The sequence below is a fragment of the Trachypithecus francoisi genome, unplaced genomic scaffold (genome assembly GCF_009764315.1).
Source record: "Trachypithecus francoisi isolate TF-2019V2 unplaced genomic scaffold, Tfra_2.0 Lachesis_group12, whole genome shotgun sequence".
NCBI classification, from domain to species: domain Eukaryota; kingdom Metazoa; phylum Chordata; class Mammalia; order Primates; family Cercopithecidae; genus Trachypithecus; species Trachypithecus francoisi.
Genome location: NW_022681457.1, coordinates 47,796,604 through 47,815,383, shown reverse-complemented (window position 1 = coordinate 47,815,383; position 18,780 = coordinate 47,796,604). Strand labels below are relative to the sequence as shown.

Below are 18,780 nucleotides of genomic sequence, written 5' to 3'. Positions count from 1 at the left end.
CTTTGAAAATCAGGTTTACTTGAAACGGATTTTCTTTCTCTGGTTGGAAACAAACCTACTTTATCTGGACATTATTTTTCTAACCAATTGTGATAAATCTAACATCTAATTTTATCTTCAATCTTTCTCAGGAACTTTGCATGATGTTAGGAACAAGTATGGCATGATACTTATGAACTCATATATTAGCTGAATTATATTGCGAATATATTTAGATCTGTTCTGAAAGTCACAGCATGAAAGAGATGCAAAATATTTAAAAGATTATCTAATTGAGTCTTCTGTTTCATAGGCTTTTTTACAAAACGCATGTGTATTTCCATTTAGTGTAGTCTCCATTTAAATGTCACAAGTACTAGACTTCACTAAGGCTTTTTAGAGATCATCGCATAATCCATTTGTTGCCTGAGGAAAGTTTGCCTCAGGCTCATTTTCGGTATTCCATTCCTTACTGTGATCTAGGCCTTTCTTACTTTCTTTTATTTAAATTACTAGCATTTCTCTGTCTTTGACCTGTGTACAAAAACATTTTATAATATTATTAATTTTTAAATTTGACATGTTCCCAACCTACCTTCCCAAGAGGTTTCACCAAATTTACACTCCCACCATCAGCATTTCATATCACTTCTTTTGATGTTTGCCAATCTGATAAGTGAGAATGTGTATTGCATTTTTTCTATTTACACTTTCCCAATTGCACTTTTTTCTTATGGAAGTTGCCTGTTCATATATACTGCACATTGAATTGTTACCTTTTTCTTATTGATTTGTAATCACTCCTTATATACTTAAAAAATTAACATATTTTTGTTAAATATGTTACAAAATATATTACAAATGTTTTCCTTTCTGTAATTTATCTTTTAATTTTATATATCCTTTGCTGTATAGATCATTTTAATTTTTATATAGTCAAACTTGTCAGTCTTTTCCCTTGTAGTTTCTGTGTTTTATTTTATTAGAAATGCCTTCCCTACCTAAAGTATATAAGAATATTCTTCCATATTCTTCTAATACTTTTATAACTTTATTTTTACCCTTAACTCTTTAAGACATATGGAGGTTTTTATGGATTTTTGTGGGGTTTTTTTCATGTAAGGTGTAGAAGACTAATTTTATTTTTTCCAAACTTACAGACAGTTGTTCCAATTCCATTTATTGAGTGGTCAGTCTGTTTTCTGCTTTTTTGAAATGCTTCCCTTACCATAAACTAAATTCTCAAATATTCATTGGTCTCTTCTTATTCTACTTTATTCTCTGAATCTAGTAGTCTATTTCTGGGTCAATACCACGCTCTTTTACTTACTATACTATTGTGATACTTTCTGTTAGGGCAAATACTTCATAATTCATTTTACAAGAATGTTTGGCTCTTGCTATGATCTCCTCTTTCAATTTCCTTCAATGCTGAATCTTTCTACAAACACCTTATGTCTTTTTATTTACTCATATCTGCTTACATATTCATCAATAAAATATTTCCCTTATCTCTGTTCTTTAATCTCTCTTGTTAAGTTTATTCTTAGTATTTTTGTTTTTTGTTTTGTTTTTGTTTTGCTTTGCTTTTGAGTTTTATTCTCAGTGTTAATATAATCCTTTTTCTGTTACATCAACTTAGTAGTGCTGTTGGTGCTTTTATATTTTGATCTTATATCCACTTTAGCGAATGTAGATGATTCTCATAGGGATTCTTTAGGTAAATAATATTGCCTCCCCTTCTTTGCTTGTCTGAATTGCTACATTGATTAGAACTTCTACTATAGCAGTGAATAGAAGTCATGATGAAGAAAATCTTGTCTTTTGGGCCTGTCTTTAGTGAAAATGCTTCTGATGCTTATAATGTCAAGTGTTGTTTACAGTTGTTTTTTAGATATACCATTTATTTGTTTAAAGAAATTTCTTTTCATTCTTAAATGAGAGTTTTGACCAAGAGTAGATGTTGAATTTTATCAAATCCTTTTACAATATTTGTTTAGATAATCCCATGCTTTCTCTCCTTTGTTTGTAAATATAAGAAAAATCATTAGTAGATTTCCAAAAGTTGAATCAACCATGAGTTCCTAGGATAAATCTTAAGTATAATTATATTATTATTTTAATGCAAATGAATTTCATTTTTTAACATTTTATTTAAGAGTTGTATTTTAGCTTATTGAATTTAGTTTACCTTAAAAGTTTTGCATTTGTATTTGTAAGCAAAGTAGGCCTATTTCTTCATTCCATCGTTCTTCATTCCATCTTTTTTTTTTAATGTTTACTATCACTAATTTGATTTAGGTATAAGTGTTAAGCAAGTCCTATAAAATGGGTTGGTAAATTTTTCGTATTTTTCTGTGCTCTGTAACAATATGGGACATAGATATTGTGTCTGTTCTTCAAAGGTTTTATAAAACTTGCTATTAAAACAATCTGAGCCGATTGTTATTTTATTAGCAGTAGATCTTTGGCTTTCCTTTCAAATTTTGTATCTTCTGGAATAAATTTTTGAAATTTTTCTTTAAAATTATCTATTTCATCTAGATTTACATATTTAATAAGTGAAACTTGAAATTACTATTTTCTTATAATTAAATGTTTTTCCTGTGGTTGTGTCCTTCTTGTTTCTAATGTTGTTTTATCGTGTCTACTCTTTACCGTGATCAGATTTGCCAAATATTTTGCTATTTTATTAGTCAGTTCAAAGTGTCTACTTGGTTTTTCACTCAACTTTTTAAAATGGTTTTCTGATTCACTAATTTATGCTTTAATATTAGTCTCTTCTTGAATTAAATGTCTGGCCCGTTTATGTAATTTATTTAATAAATACATTATGAAGCTACTTGTTTCCTTTTGAATGCCACTTTGGCCATATTCCCATATTTTTATGTTTGTGTTTTTACCATCATTTACTTATAAATAGCTTGCAATTTCAGATTTTATTTTCTTCTAAATAAGAGTTATCTTAAAGGATCTTTCTTTTTAAGTAGATTTTTAATTTTTATTGCTCATTTTTAATTACATCGCATTATAGCCAGAGGATGTGACCTATATGATTTCCGCTTTGAGGAAATTTACTAAAATCTTCTTTGAGGCCTAATATACTCAAGTTTTGTCAAAAGATTATGCATTCCTTTTTCTCTCTTCTTTTCTTTCTTTCTTTTTGTTTTTTGGGGCTAATAAACAGTCCTAAGTATTTCTGTTAAATGAAGTTGTTAGCTAAGCTACTTAAATCCTTCTAGTTTTCTTACTGCTTTTTTTTCTTGCTATTTGAGTCATTGATTTCTCAAAACAGAGTTTGAGGTCTGCTTATCATGTTTTCTACTTGCTTATTTTTGGAAGGTTACATATTTTGCATACATATTTTAAGTACATTAAGGTTCATTTTTTCTTTTATGAATTGCACATTTTATTTCTTGTTTTATTGGCTTTAGAGTCACTTGGAGTCAGCAGCAGCCTTTAGCATTGCCTGCTTTTTGTGCAACAGTTTCCACATTCATTCACTTATCTTCTAGGCAAATGCTACCATCAGTTACCCAGCACAAGTAGAATAGGAATATCTGACTCCTTTCCCCAGTTAGTTCACCTGAACCTATCTTGCCCCTTCAATGTCTTGATTTCGGCATTTGAAATTTCCTTGAGACTATTTGGACATCTGCAACAATTTTTTTCTTTGTATGTTTTCAGCCCTAATTTTCTGTCTCAGATTACAAAATTTTGGTCCACTGATGGTGTTTACTTATTTTCCAGTATTGTTATTACAAATAAATACCTTTATTTTCTCTCTCTCTTTTTTGTTGAATGGGACTATTGAAACAAGCATATGTCATTCAGCCATCTTGAGCTAATGAATAGTGAGTGGTTACATTCTATTCTAGATTATTCACCTAGGTAATGGCTGAATTCTCATTAATGTTTTAAAATTAATTTTGTGCAGTTCCTTTTTTAGACTGAAACTTGTTCTTAACTGAATGAGTCTAAATTTATTGATCAATGGTTAATAGTTGCAATGTGAACTTTTTTAGAGCTGGGAGTTTAAAGAAATCATCAGGCCGGGCGCGGTGGCTCAAGCCTGTAATCCCAGCACTTTGGGAGGCCGAGACGTGCGGATCACGAGGTCAGGAGATCGAGACCATCCTGGCTAACACGGTGAAACCCCGTCTCTACTAAAAAATACAAAAAACTAGCCGGGCGAGGTGGCGGGCGCCTGTAGTCCCAGCTACTCGGGAGGCTGAGGCAGGAGAATGGCGTAAACCTGGGAGACGGAGCTTGCAGTGAGCTGAGATCCGGCCACTGCACTCCAGCCTGGGCGACAGAGCGAGACTCCGTCTCAAAAAAAAAAAAAAAAAAAAAGAAATCATCAAATACAGTGAAGCAGTATGATTAAATGGGAAATACTATATATGCAGAATCAAGAGACTTAGTTCTAGTATGATATTTGGCAAGTCACATACCTATTCTGTGCCTTAATTTTCTCATCTTCTATTTGTTTTGAGAGTCAAATAGGAGAGTCAATATGGAATCTTTTTGATAATATGAAATATAGGACTTCTTCAGGTTTTTTTTTTTTTTTTTTTTTTTTTCCTTTTTCAGTTGAGCAATCTATTCAGTAGGCTAAGGGCATTTGCTGATTAGTCTTTATAGATGGTTTCACCATCTACAAAATATTGATAATAAGAGTAATCATAGAGTAACTATTACATGTAAGTTGTCAACCATTTCCCTTTTAATTACTTTGACCAGGACTAAAACCATATTCATCAAAGCATCTGAAACTAAAAATGAGTATGGAGTTCTGGATCCTGTAGTGACAATGTCAAAAACTCTCAGGTTGCACTCTCTAATATTCAGTGACCACATCTGGCACAAGCTTTGACAGATGTAAACCACATTTCCAATAATTCGTTAGGGACCAGCAGGATTCTGACAACTGAAAGTATTTTTTAAATATGATTAAGGATGTTTATATCAGAAGTAAATCAAAAAGACATTTGTTACAGAACTTTTTGTGTTTCAGAAAAAAAAAATAGACAAAAGTTGGGGCGTTACTTTTGGCTTTCCTACTTCAAACTAGGTAAATTTCAACCGTGAAAAATCTAAAGGTAACAATTTAAATGATAGGAGTACAAGTCTAATGATTTAGACAATTCTCTACTTTCCCTCTCTCATTAATATTTACTTTGTTTTTTAGGGACATTTAGGATTGATGGGACCTGATGGAGAACCAGGAATTCCAGGGTACAGAGTAAGTATTTATAACTGAAAAAATATATTCACATGAAAACATTTTTATTAAAGATGATATCCCAAATATGCAAATTACTATGAAATCTCTCTGATAAACCTTTCTAACATATTTAGGCCTCATCCTCCTAGACAGTAAATCCTATTTTTCATTTCAGAATGATACCATATCTAATACCTAGGTAGAGCATGTATAAATGTCTACTTGTCCTTTTGTAGGGCCATCAGGGTCAACCAGGACTCTCTGGATTGCCAGGACCTAAAGGAGAAAAGGTTTGTGTGTATATTGGCTTTTTAATCCTGAAGTTAAACATTGAGTTCATGAATTATTCCTGAAAGACTGCATGGAAAAATTTTCAAGGAATAAAGGAAGCACTTTTAAAGTTGAAAATTTTACTAATTCCGGAAGAAAAAAATAAATATCAAGGAGCTAAAATTTAAATAAATTATTAAAATATCTTCCACGGGTTGTTTCAAGACTGGGCTGAAATAATATATGTGAAAATATTTGTAGAGCTTTGTAAGAGTAAAATTAATTATTTAAAGAAATTGTAAGGCTCTAGATTAAATGATTAATTTTAGTACATTTATATTAGAGTCTTTGGGGCAGGAGTCAGGATCAAGCGATCTTGACTGTTGCCCAGGTTGGATTCAAACCAATCAAGCAATCCTCCCACCCCAGTTGCATACCACCGCACCTGTCTCATTTATATTAAAGATTAAAATTTTTTGATGATTTAGGAATAACTACAGCAGTAATCTTAATTTATGGTATCACTGAAACCTGACACTTTAAGAAAAGTTCTGAGCTGCTTCTTATGTAATTAAAGGAGATTGATACTTCCAAGAAGAATCCTGTACAAATTACAACTCTGTATAAAATACCATATGCCTAGTTTCTTACATCAAAGTTTTCCACTTAAAAAAGATAAAATCAAATGCATTTCCTAATATATTTAAAAGTAATAGGTTGTGTATTTTTGAAGTTTATTTTATTTATTGAGTTTTATTTATAAATCATTATTTCATTTTAGGGCTACCCGGGAGAGGATAGCACAGTCCTAGGACCACCTGGGCTTCGAGGTGAACCAGTAGGTCTTTTTCTGAAATAATTCTGGTTATTCAAGATAAAATATAATTATATAATAGATTCACAACACCAATTACATCTCTTCAAAGAGTTTTCTTTTGTTAGTTTTATCACATGATTTGATAGGAGAGCAATATTTATGGTCACAAAATTTAAATGATATTAAAATCTTTAATATGAAAAATATGCAGGTCATATTTTAGCATAATATATAGGGTTCATACAGTGACTTCCCAAATCTAACTTTCTGAATTGAAGGCATGATAGCAACTTTTATAAAGATTATCAGAAAACTTATATACTCTAGACATTTTAGGTACGTATTTCTTTAATTATCACTTTCAGATTTATTTCTAAATATTAAAAAAATCTTATCTATGTACTTCTTATAACAGTTTACACACTGTTGCCAAGTGATTTCAAAACCCCTTTACTGAGTTATTAGAACCAATAACCTTTAAAGATTACTGATCTGTAGACTTCTTATTAAACATTTTAAGGACTAACTATAACCATGGTTTCTAAAAAGTAGCTATTACAGCTTTGATTATTTGAATAACTGTCTCTGTGTTCATGTTTGACTAAAACAATGTCTAAAGACCATATGTAAATTAAATGAATTAAATGAAAATTCTTAGTTCATAGAAACAAATATTATATAATTGGCTATATTTTCCATTTCTCACATAGTATTATATAGAGAAAAAGAATCCTAAGGCACAAAGATCAGAATATGTAGTCACTCCTGATATTTTGACCTGACTCTTTGGAGATGGCTGAAAGTTATACTTTGTTTTAGAAATGGGCAAGAAAGATTCTAATATTTTCTGATTAAATCAAGGCATCTCATATAGAGGCAATAGGTATATAGACATCTAAAAGAATATGTAAGTTTCTTTATCAAATAATATTTTAATCTCTCTAAACCACTAAGAGAGGGAAATATAAGGAAATAATGTAAAAACTTAAAGCAAATGGAAGAAACTTGGCAAAGGGAATATAGTAATGGTTGTTTTTCCCAGATTTAGGTATGCCAGGATCGAAGAATGTCAGCTAAAATGTAATAAATATATTAAAAGTCTAGCATAGCAATAGTAGTTTTATCCAGTAGACATGGGACAGGCATGAAACTTAAACCACAAAGATTCTAAATAATTAAAGCAGAGTCAGAGATTGTAGTATTGACATTATGTCTCTTACCTTTGTCCACATAAGAATAAGTTAAAATTTGTCAATTAGTGCTCTATAATAAATCCTACGTTTTTCCAATTAATTTCAATTTAAGTTTTTGTTCAGATGGTAGGTCCTAGTGGGTGCTGATATTTCTATTTCATTTTATAGTAGATAATTTGATGATTTATTATATTAAAGATTTTCTATTAGAAATGTTCAGGAAAAGTAGGTCTGAGTTTATTAGATAATTTTTGGTTTAAGTATTAAAATTAATAAGTGTACTTTTTAGGTTAAATTAAAATTTTCACAGATTAAACAATAAACTTTTATTCTGAGACTGTGTCTCTGTCTGTTGCCCAGGCTGGAGTGCTGGTTCACTGCAGCCTCAAACACCTGGGCTAAGTGATCCTCCTACCTCCCAAGTAGCTGGGACTGCAGGCTCATGCCACCAGGGCCAGCTAATTTTTATTTATTATTTTTTAATTTTTTTTAGAGACAGAGTCTCACTCTGTTGCCTAGGCTGGTCTCAAACCCTTGAGCTCAAGCGATTCTCCTACCTCAGCCTCCCAAAGTGCTGGGATTACAGGCATGAGCTAACACACCCAGCCAACAGTAGACTTTTTCATGAAGAATGGTAAAGTAGGATTTACTGTATAAATACCTTTTAAAAGATCACTCAAACATAATCTTTTGTAATTAATGGAATTATGTACTGAACTGTCCTGCTTAAATCTTTTTCAGTCATTTAAAAATTTAGTAAAAGCATAAGTTATTCCAGCATCATTTATAACATACTGTACTAATTGAAACATTTTGTTGTTTTGTTGTTGCTGTTGCTGTTGTTGTTGTTGTTGTTTGAGACAGAGTCTCACTCTATTGCCCAGGCTGGAGAGCAGTGGTGCAAACATGACTCACGGCAACCTCGACCTCCTGGGCTCAAGTGATCCCTCTGCTGCAGCCTCCCAAGTAGCTGGGACTATAATCACATACCACCATGCCTGGCTAATTTTCAAATTATTTGTAGAGACAGGGTCTCACTTTATTGCCCAGGCTGGTCTCAAACTCCTGGGCTCAAGGGATCCTCCTGCCTCAGCCTACAAAAGTGCTGGGACTATAGCTGTGAGCCACCACACTTGGTGAAAATATTCATATTTTTAATTGGGCTGCATTTTTCAATATCTTTCCTAGTAGATTCATTATGAGATTTTTCTTTATATAATTCAATGGTTGGTGTATTTTTATGTTGTTCTTGGTTTCATTGAAATTCAATATTTTGAAATCATTTAATGGAACTAAACAAATCATATATTTGGTTTTTTATTTTTGACAAAAGAATAAACCACATTAATCTTATCACCTGCATTCACATATACTTTGACCCAGCTGTAAAACTGTTTTGTGTGTGGTCTCTGTAGGGTCCAGTGGGGGAACAAGGAGAGAGAGGAGAGCCTGGAGCAGAGGGATATAAGGTAATTGCAAGTTATACCCCTTACTTCTGAATTTAAATAGGGTCCTCTGTGTTTCTATTCCATTTCAAGTGAAAATAAGCATTATTGAGATAATTAGTAATGTCTTCTGTTTTTAATCCTAGAAGAAACGTCTTTCTACGTTCTGTTCCTCCTTCCTAGAATCATCTTTGTCTTTTCCCACTTCTGCTTTTTCTCATCATTCAGATCTCAACGGAAATGTTACCCCTGAGAGGCCTTCTCTAACTGCCCTATCTAAAATAGATCTAGAACAATCAATCACTCTGGACCATAATACTCAACTTCCTTCATGACATTTTGTGCTATATCATCTTGTCACCTTTTAAATATATTCGTTTCTTTGTTTATTGTTTGTCTTCCTCCACCAAAATGTAGGATCCATGAGAATAAAATCTTGTCTCTCGTTTTCATCATTATACCCCCAGTTTCTAGAACACAAAGTTCCTGGTATATAGTAGGAATTCAATAAAGAGGTGTCAAATAGATGGCTAAATACCTTTATATTCTCAAGGCTTAAGTCAATTCTTACCCTCTTCCATTCCTGAGAGGGATATTATATGACCAACTTAGCTAAAATTAGACTGTGTGTAGAATTATTCAGTCATTTTTTAGAATCACATTTGTTTTGAGGATGTTCTGTATTCCTGCCTTATATCTCTTCCCTCTCTATTTACATTGTCAATTGCTTTACAGAGTTAGAGGTTTTCTCCTGTCTCCCTACTGTTCCTGTCTTATTCCTTTGCTCATAGCATTCTCTATTTGCCTATAATATTATGTAATCTTTGCTTATGTAAATCCTTTATAATTTCACTCAAGTTTCCTTTTCCCCTGACCCACTAACGGTAATCTTGCTCTCTCCTATAGTCCTGTAATAGTATTATTTATGTAAGTCATTCAACACAAACATTTTACCATCTTCTGTTGCTATTCTTTTTTTGCTAATTATTTTTAATGTGTAGGTGTCTTAGCTCCTCCACTTTGCATATGTCTTCTTTCTTTCTTGTACAGTGTCTAGTTCTAATCCCTGTACATAATAAGTTTTAATAATGAAATGATGAGTTAATTGATCTGATACATCTCTCTGTCAAGGTAATATTTCTGTGGTCATGTCTGAAATGCAGATTTATATTACCCAAACTAAATGGACAAGATGATAGATAGATAACTGTCATTAATAAGTTGATTTTTCTCAAGCCAGAGGAATCTGAAAAATTAACTTTCACTCCCTAAAACTCTCTTTGAAGCAGATGTTGAGAATAGTTCTAAATGTTTCTGAAATTGTTGCGATTACCATTTGTTTTTCTGTTTTCAAAGAAACATTTTTAGCAGGTTATATGTGTTCTGTTTCCAATTTACATAACATTTGTATCTACAAGTATTTCCTAACCCAAGGAATTAAGTGGATTTATTTGAAATTTACTTTTCTCTGAGTTGAGAAGCCAACCCAACTGCTTCCAGCATAATTTGAGAAGCCTCTTAAAGTTCCTCAGCTTTTTCTGTGCGTGACTTCTTCACACAGTCTCAGGAAAACCAGGTTCTTGCAATATCTCATTTTGGCTTCTACCAACTACAGAACATTCAGTAGCTAAATCAGTATATTTACCAGCAAATCAGCAGTTACTATTCGCTTGAAAGGAGACAAGAATTTCCACACTTGGCTAGCTGAAGAAAAGCCCTGCCAGCGTTATTCTGGACAGTCATTCACTTTTCCCTAGGTTCACTGTCTAATCTACTTCTCCTTCCCTTTGCTTGTATACCCCTGATTAAGTTTTCAAGTTTTCAACTGTAGATGTTTTATAAACTAGTTTGATCTATGTGTTCCTTTCTGTCTTATTTCTTCCTAAGTCCTTAGTCTTTAGGGATCGTTTTATGTATTGGTGATTCTATGCTAAACACGTAGCCATCTTGTGCCAGACAACCATGCTACTTGTATTGCTTAGCTCAGAATCATGAAATATCCAACTTTCTCCCTTGCCAAGTTTTCTCCTAGCACAAGTTTGATTTATACAGAGGAACCGTGCTTTATTTAGAATTAGGTTATCTTGTTATAGCTTCAGCTGGTATTTTAAAATGTTTACTTTTCTATATGGATATTGTCTACGCTGATTTCCCTCTGCTAAACTGATGGTTAGCATTATCACCAAGCTTCTTTATTAGGATAAAATACATGTAACGTAAAATTTACCATTTTAACCATTTTAAACTTTACAACTCAGTGACATTTAGCACATTCACACTGTGCAGTGGAGGAAAAATATCTTTTTCTTCTGTCCTTCTGAATTCTTGGCTGGGGACCCTGTGACAAAAGGCAGATTAACAAGAGAAAAGCATACAGATTAATTTCATATAAATGTTATGTAATGTGGAAGCCTTTGTAAAAAAATAAAGCTCCAAAGAAACAGTTAAACCTGAGTGTTTTTATGCTAGAATTGATGAGGAAGTCTTAGAAGAATGTAATAGGCCAAAGGTATGGGCTAAGATTAGTAAACTGGGGAAAACTGAGCAAGGACTGTTCATTCAGATTATTCTCTGTGTCCCTTCGGTTTTGGAGATAAGGATGCTCTTTTCCTCCATGTATAGGGAGGGCACCTCTCACATGAGTGTCTTATGACCTGCATCAAAGGAAGGTAGGAAAGTCCTTTCTGCACATGCTATCCCTCAGATTCCTTCAGCTTAAAATATTCAATATTCCAAGATGCCATATTTTGGGGTAGTGTGTCTTGAACTCCATCATGTGAAACCATCACCATTGTATAGTTCCAAACATTTTCAACACTTCCAAAAGCAAGCCCCATACCCATCAAGCAGTCACCCCCTATTCCCCTGAGCCCCTGGAAACCACTTTTCTCTTTGTCTCTAGATTTGTGTATTCTGGATATTTCATATAAATAGAATCATGCAACATACAGCCTTTTGTGTCTGGCCTCTTTCACTTAGCGTAATGTTTAAAAAGTTCATCCATGTTATAAAATATATCAACGTTTTATTCTCTTTATGACTGAATAATCACCTGGCTTTAAAAAAAAAAAAAATGTTTATACTCGCAAACATCTTTGACCAAAGTCAAGGGTCCTGCTCATTATTATTAATGAATACTTAACTTGTACTGACACACTTTATGTGTTATGTATGATAACATTTCTAAAAACTGTGTCCCTAGGCCAGGCACGGTGGCTCACGCCTGTAATCCTAGCACTTTGGGAGACCAAGGTGGGCAGATCATGGGGTCAGGAGATCAAGACCATCCTGGCCAACATGGTGAAACCTCATCTCTACTAAAATACAAAAAATTAGCTGGGTGTGGTGGCACGCACCTGTAGTCCCAGCTACTTGGGAGGCTGAGGAGGGAGAATCACTTGAACCTGGGAGGCAGAGTTGCAATAAGCCAATATTGTGCCACCTCACTCCAGCCTGGCAACAGAGCAAGACTCCATCTAACAAAGAACAACAACAACAACAGCAAAAAAAACAAAAACTATGTCTCTCGTTATTAAGCTTGTATTTGAGTGTCTGCCATGGGCCAGGAGACGAGCTAGGGGCCATGGATATTACATTGGACATCCCAGACACAATCTCTGTCCCCATGGACATCATATACATAAAAAGCATGGGGAATAAGAACATTTAATCAGTATAAAAATAAACTTAGTGAATTTTAGCTATAAAATATGTACAGTTATTTCATGTTATTTCATAAAAGGAAAAACAATTATAGCTGTCATCCTGCAAACTAAAACTATACATCACATAGATCAAGATAAATTTATTTGAGGCTTGAGAGCCAGAGGACATGGAGGAAATAAACTTATTATCCTGGCAACAGCCACTTTTTAAAGGTATAAATGGAAACATTTTACTTAAAGGTATAAATGGAAACATAAATATCCAAGATTAACTGAAGTTAAACTTAGGAGAGATGAAGTCCCAGAAATACTTTGAATAAATTATATTGCATCTCAAAGTTCTTTTTGCGGGGGGAGTGGGAGCAGGTTGGCAATAGTCATAGAATTTTTACACACAATAAAATAACTAAATCCCAACTTGGCCTTTACTCCTTAGCATCAGACATACATATCTAAATAGCTATTAGACATCATCACAGGTACCTCAAACTCAATAAGTGCCAAACCATAGTACCTCATCCTTTCCAAATTTGATCTGATCTTCCTCTTGTTATGTCCTCGGTTCAGTGAATAGTATCACCAGCCATTTAGATGTCTAAGCCAGTAGATGAATCCTCTGTCTCTCTCTCTCTCTCTCTCCCTCCCTCCCTCTCCCTCTTTCTCTCTCTTTCTCCCTCTCTCTGTCTGTCTCTCTCTCAATCTCTCTCTCGCTCACTCACTCACTCTATCTCTATGAATCTCTTTTTCTTCCCCATACCCCTACTCATCTCTCACAGTCAGCCACTTCTTTTGGTTCTTAAATGTTTCTGGGATCTAGCTACTTTGTCCTACTTTAGTTCAGGCTCTCATCATTTTTTTGCCAAAATTATTTCAATAGCTTCCCAACTAGACTCCCTGTCTCCAGTCATAGCCCTCTCAGATCCATTTTCTGTCTAACATGTTCTGTCAGATGCATCCCTTTATTTTCCATGCTATTCCTTGCCAGAATGTCCTCACTTTACTGCCCGGAACACTCATTCTTCAAGATTGAACTTACCATTTCCCTTATAAAATGTTTTGTAAGTTCCTTTGGCCATTCAACTCATCCCACCACTAATATTATCTGACAAATTCCATCACTTTCCATAACCTCTCCTGCATAATTTTGTAATAACATTTTCTATGGCATATTGAATTTTTACAATTACAAAAAATGGTCATAATCAATTTTTGGAGTGATAGAATGGACCAAAGTAGTTTTAATGAAACTCTTAGAATGCAGGTTTGTCTTGGTGAGATTTACATTCATACTTCACAAAGCCAGGAGAGGCAGTTGGCTATTCTATGATCATTCTGAAAATATTTCTGTAAAACTACATACAGGGATGGTGGAAAAGCCATAATTTGGCATGATAGTTTCGAGTTTTGTAGTTTGCTCATATTCTCACTCTCACTTCAGCTCCAGCTATTCACCAGCCACTTCTTTCCTGAATCCTGTTTGATAAGTGACCTTCAAGTAGTCATATTTACTTATACCACACTCCCCCTTGACTGGCCAGATTCTGTTAATTGCTGGCTGTGCTCATGTTTTGCTAAGGGTCATGTGTGATCGTGGTTTCTACTTTAGTGTGGCCATGTGCTATATAGAAGCTTTCCAGACTAGCCTTTCTCTCTTGCCACTGTTCACTTCCTTAAACAGGTTTCATTTCCTTTATCATGAAGTTGACAATTAAACCAAAAACATTTGCCTCACAATGCAAACAAAGAAGCCTTCAATTAACTTTTCTGTAAGAATAAATATTGTTAACCTATGTATGCAATCTCATCTTCTAGCCCAGGAGATGGGACTGATAACTCTTTCGTAAGTCATTCTTTCTGTAATATACAGAAAATAGGAAGAAAGAAATCTGATTTAGTAGAACAGTAGGAAAAGGGATAAAAGAGATTACATGCAGAATTCTTCCTGTGTAACTCTCATCTGACACGCGTCTGGGTTGTTGCTAGTTTCTGTTTACACACTTGAAAAGGGAAATGTGGTAGGCCAGCATTCCTTCTTAAGAGAATTAAGGTAATGACGGATTGCTGAATGTCAGTCATGTGGTGTTTCTTGGTATTATAGTAATACCTCCCAGTGACTGCTCCCAGTCTTCAGCCCAGTAAATCTACCGTCCAAATAATTGTGAATTTAGTTTGTAAAAATGGAGACCATAGTACACTTTCAGAGAAGGAAGAGATGAAAAAGAAATGTATTCTCAAACTCTGTTCCTTTGGTTATTGACTGTATTAGTTTCCTGAGGCTGCTATAACAAATTATCACAAAAGGGGTGGCTTACAACAATAGGTATGTAATTTTCTCAGTTCTAGAGACCAGAAATCCAAACTCAAGGGATCAACAGGGCCACACTCCCTCTAGAGGCTCTAGGGCCACACTCCTGCCTCCTCCAGTTTCTGGTGGCTGTCAGCATTCCTAGGACTGCCTCTCCCCAGTCTCTGCCTGTGTTTTCACCTTGCCTTCTCCTCTGTTGTCTGTTTCAGTGTACCTCTGTGTCACTTATGCTCTTTAGCGGATTTAGGGCCCACATGGATAATCCAGGATAATCTTATCTTGAGATCCTTAAGTTAATGACATCTGCAAAGACCCTTTTTCCAAACAAGATCACATTCACAGGTTCTGGGGATCAGGACATAGACACACATTTGGGAGGCCACCATTCAACCTGCTATGTTAATTCACAAGCTATGTTAATTCACAAGAAAGAAAGAAAGAGAAAGAGAGAGAGAGAGAGAGAGAGAGGGAAGGAGGGAGGGAGGGAGGAAGGAAGGAAGGAAGGAAGGAAGGAAGGAAGGAAGGAAGGAGGGAAGGAAGGAAGGAAGGAGGGAAGGAAGACCCTAAGTTGTTTTCAGTCACCATAATATCCAACAGCTATTATGTTCTTTTCTATTTCTAAGAAGAATCATAATCTCTATGACATTTAAGTTGAGCTTTGCAACACTTTGCTACCATTTTAAGTGATAGTATCATATTCTCTTAAGTCACATGTCTCTACTTACTCTAATAATGTAATCTTTTCTATTTCTAGGGCCATGTGGGTGTACCAGGACTAAGAGGTGCCACTGGACAACAAGGTCCCCCAGTATGTTTGAAAGCATTATTTCTAAAAATTAACATTAATATAACTTATTTGGTCTTGCTTCATATGTGATTTTTATTTTGGTTTCTACTAAAGGGCGAGCCAGGTGACCAGGGTGAACAAGGACTAAAAGGAGAGAGAGGATCTGAAGTAAGTTGAAATTATTTAAGACAATTTGAGATTTATTGTTAGCAATTTTAGAAAGCAGGAGCACAAGGAGTTGCTATTTATTGTAATTCAAATTATCATTTATCACTGTAGAATATGGATCACTGTGGGCCTCTAAATAGGGTGTTTTTCAATAATTGTGCTAATACAAAATTATTGTTTGAGTCATTTGTTTTGACTATTATCCAAATTTTTCTTTTCCAAAAGCCTATTCTAACTTTGTGAAAATTGCCTAAGTTGTCTCAAATTAATACTATGTTCTTGAGGTTTCAAACAGAAATACCAACAAACCTTAAAACTAGTATTATAAGGTAAAAAAAAAAAAATCAGTCAAATGTATATGATTGTTGTAGAAAGCATTAAAAAGAAAATCATTAAATGGATAATTGTTAAAGCATGGTAAGGAAGACTTTGTTCAGGACTATTACAATAGGTACAGTGACCACTGCAATGGGATTTTGCAGTGGGGAAGAGAGATTGGACTCAACACCAAATATAGCATAGGCAAGTAGGAATTTATAACAAAGGAGCAGATTGAGTATGAATGAATGGAAAGTTACTTAAAAGGAAACACCAGGGGCAAGGGGAATTTTGGTTAAACTGACCTAACAAGAATTTTGCTGAAGACGGGCCAAGGTGATCAGACATCAACTGTGGGATAATCAGACATCAACTGAGGGATGGTAGAGGATGAGGAACCCAGTTAGATATCAAATAGCAAGAGTGATCAGATAGCAAGGGTGAAGGTTCTTGCTAAACCAACTTAGCAGGGTTCATTGCTAAAACTGGATTTTACAAGGAAGTACACGGAGGGCCTAGAAGGTTCAGGAACCTTACTAAAGTTCGACCAAGCAAAGAATCATTGTCATAGGATAAGAGAGGAAAAAGTAGTTTGACTATGTGACACAGGCTCATAATTGATTTAAAAGTTGTTTTTTCATAAGGCAAATCAAATATTTATCAAGCAAAGTAAAAATCTGTTGGTTTACTGAATTTAGTCTTCTCTTTCCATGTGGCCAGATAGACATTGCCTCAACCTTACGTAGCAAGCAGCTTTGTCATTTGCACCTTCTATACATTGCTGCCCTGTTTTTCAGGCATTCTGACTTCACATGCTATTGATTTCAAATTAAATTCTTAAGAAAATGCACTCTACTATTAATAATAAGTTAGATGAGAATGGATAAAAAGTGATGATTTCAAGATTGTGTTTCTCCTGATTTGTTAAGCAGCCTTCACCCATACTTGTGTTTTCCACTTATGGGAGTAAGTAATAAAATGGGATTGAATCAGATATGTTAAATAGGCATTCACTTACCTAGAACCCATTTTGAATAGTCTTAGCATCTATTCAGTAACTTTCTGTTAGGTTCCCTAATAAATAATATTAATAAATAAAAATATCCTATTGAAGATAAGCCTAAACAAGAAAAAAAAGCAGAGAAAGAAGATAGGTAAGTCATTCACTTAGAATTTTTAGTACCCAAATTGGAAAAAGTCATGGAAAACACTGGGAACCTAGAATACTGTTGCTGCTGTCATGCTACTTCCTTACATTTGTAGTAAGTGCCTAAGAATTCAAGTTCTGTCCAACATTTGATCCTAAAATGTCTACTTTTTACAATTAATACTTTCATATTTACAGGCTTTCTTTTTCCGTCTTGAGAAATCTCGGGAGTAAGACATTTTCTGATGCTTATTAGTATATGTTAAAGTTATGCTAATGAATATCAAATACTCTTATTAGTCAACTGCCTCTCTAGCCTATGTGGTCAGCTCTCCCTGTGTGTTGGAGCTAAAAGGTGCTAAGAAGCCATAGTTTAAATTCTGTATAATCCAGGAGAGCTAGTTCTTTCCTACTTTGGGTAATGCTGGCATACAACCCAAGGGCACATTTAAAAGCCTCTTAGAATTTAAAATAGTATTAATTGCTACAAGAATAATGACTGTATATTATTCACTAGGGATACCTTCAGTGGCCAGATGGGTCATGTCCAATTGCTGTCATCTTGTTTTTGCAAAGCTTTAAATTTATTCTTTAGACTTGGAAATGGCCCTTTAAAATTATCTGGATAACCCTCTCAATTTTCAGATGAAGAAATTAAAATCTCAGAGAGATTATGAGTTACCTAAAATCACAGAACTAATTAGCAACAGAAGCAACACTAGAAACATTATTTCCTAGTTCCTATTATTATGCAGAAGCCTATTACTTGTAATCTTTTAAAAATTAAGTAAAATATGATTAATTTAACCTAACCAACCAATTCATTCATTGGGCATAAGACTGTGGGCAGCTATAAAGAAAAATTTAGAGCAAGCCAAAACCAATTGCAGAACCATTTTTTAAAAGACTTTTGTAATGCAAATGTGAGTTAACTGTCCTATAATGACTCTCAAAGACCAAGACTCAAGCCAAAATCTTTGTTCTCCCAAAACAAAATTCCAGATTTCAATGAATTGAAATTTCTTGGTTAAAAAAGAGAATAATTTTTGCTTAACTCTCTAAATCTATTTTTGCTTTATAAAGCTGCCTTCTTAAAGAGTGTTAGAACTAGTGAAGTATCTAGATAACTGTCCTTCAGCCTCATTTAAACAAACAAACAAAAAACAAGAGTTTGTGTTAACATTGCATATTAAAAAATATTTCCCTCATCAAAATAATTAGACTACGTTCTCTAGTATTCTGTGAGCCAGCACAGTCCCAGTGAACAGAAGTCTTTTAAAATGGATCTGATTTCAAATGGGCCACTATACATATTTTCAGTGCTGGCCAGGCAAAAAGAAAGTACACTTTTATATGTACTGTAAATCTAATCCATTGACTGCCTTTAACTCCATCCACTCAAATATCCTACATTTGATTTACAGTTTTCCCCACTCACTCTCTTCTCAAATTTGAAGTT

The 18,780-nt window shown here is 34.2% G+C and overlaps 1 protein-coding gene across 1 annotated transcript in view; it reads left to right on the top strand.

Annotated features, from left to right (window-relative positions):
- The window catches only part of COL24A1 (collagen type XXIV alpha 1 chain), a 388,650-nt gene that overhangs the window by 286,195 nt on the left and 83,675 nt on the right, over positions 1–18,780 (top strand). The window contains exons 40-45 of the mRNA XM_033225467.1: positions 5,171–5,224; positions 5,443–5,496; positions 6,258–6,314; positions 8,902–8,955; positions 15,656–15,709; positions 15,803–15,856. Coding sequence (XP_033081358.1) covers positions 5,171–5,224; positions 5,443–5,496; positions 6,258–6,314; positions 8,902–8,955; positions 15,656–15,709; positions 15,803–15,856 — 327 coding nt within the window. The remainder of the gene's footprint in view (positions 1–5,170; positions 5,225–5,442; positions 5,497–6,257; positions 6,315–8,901; positions 8,956–15,655; positions 15,710–15,802; positions 15,857–18,780) is intronic.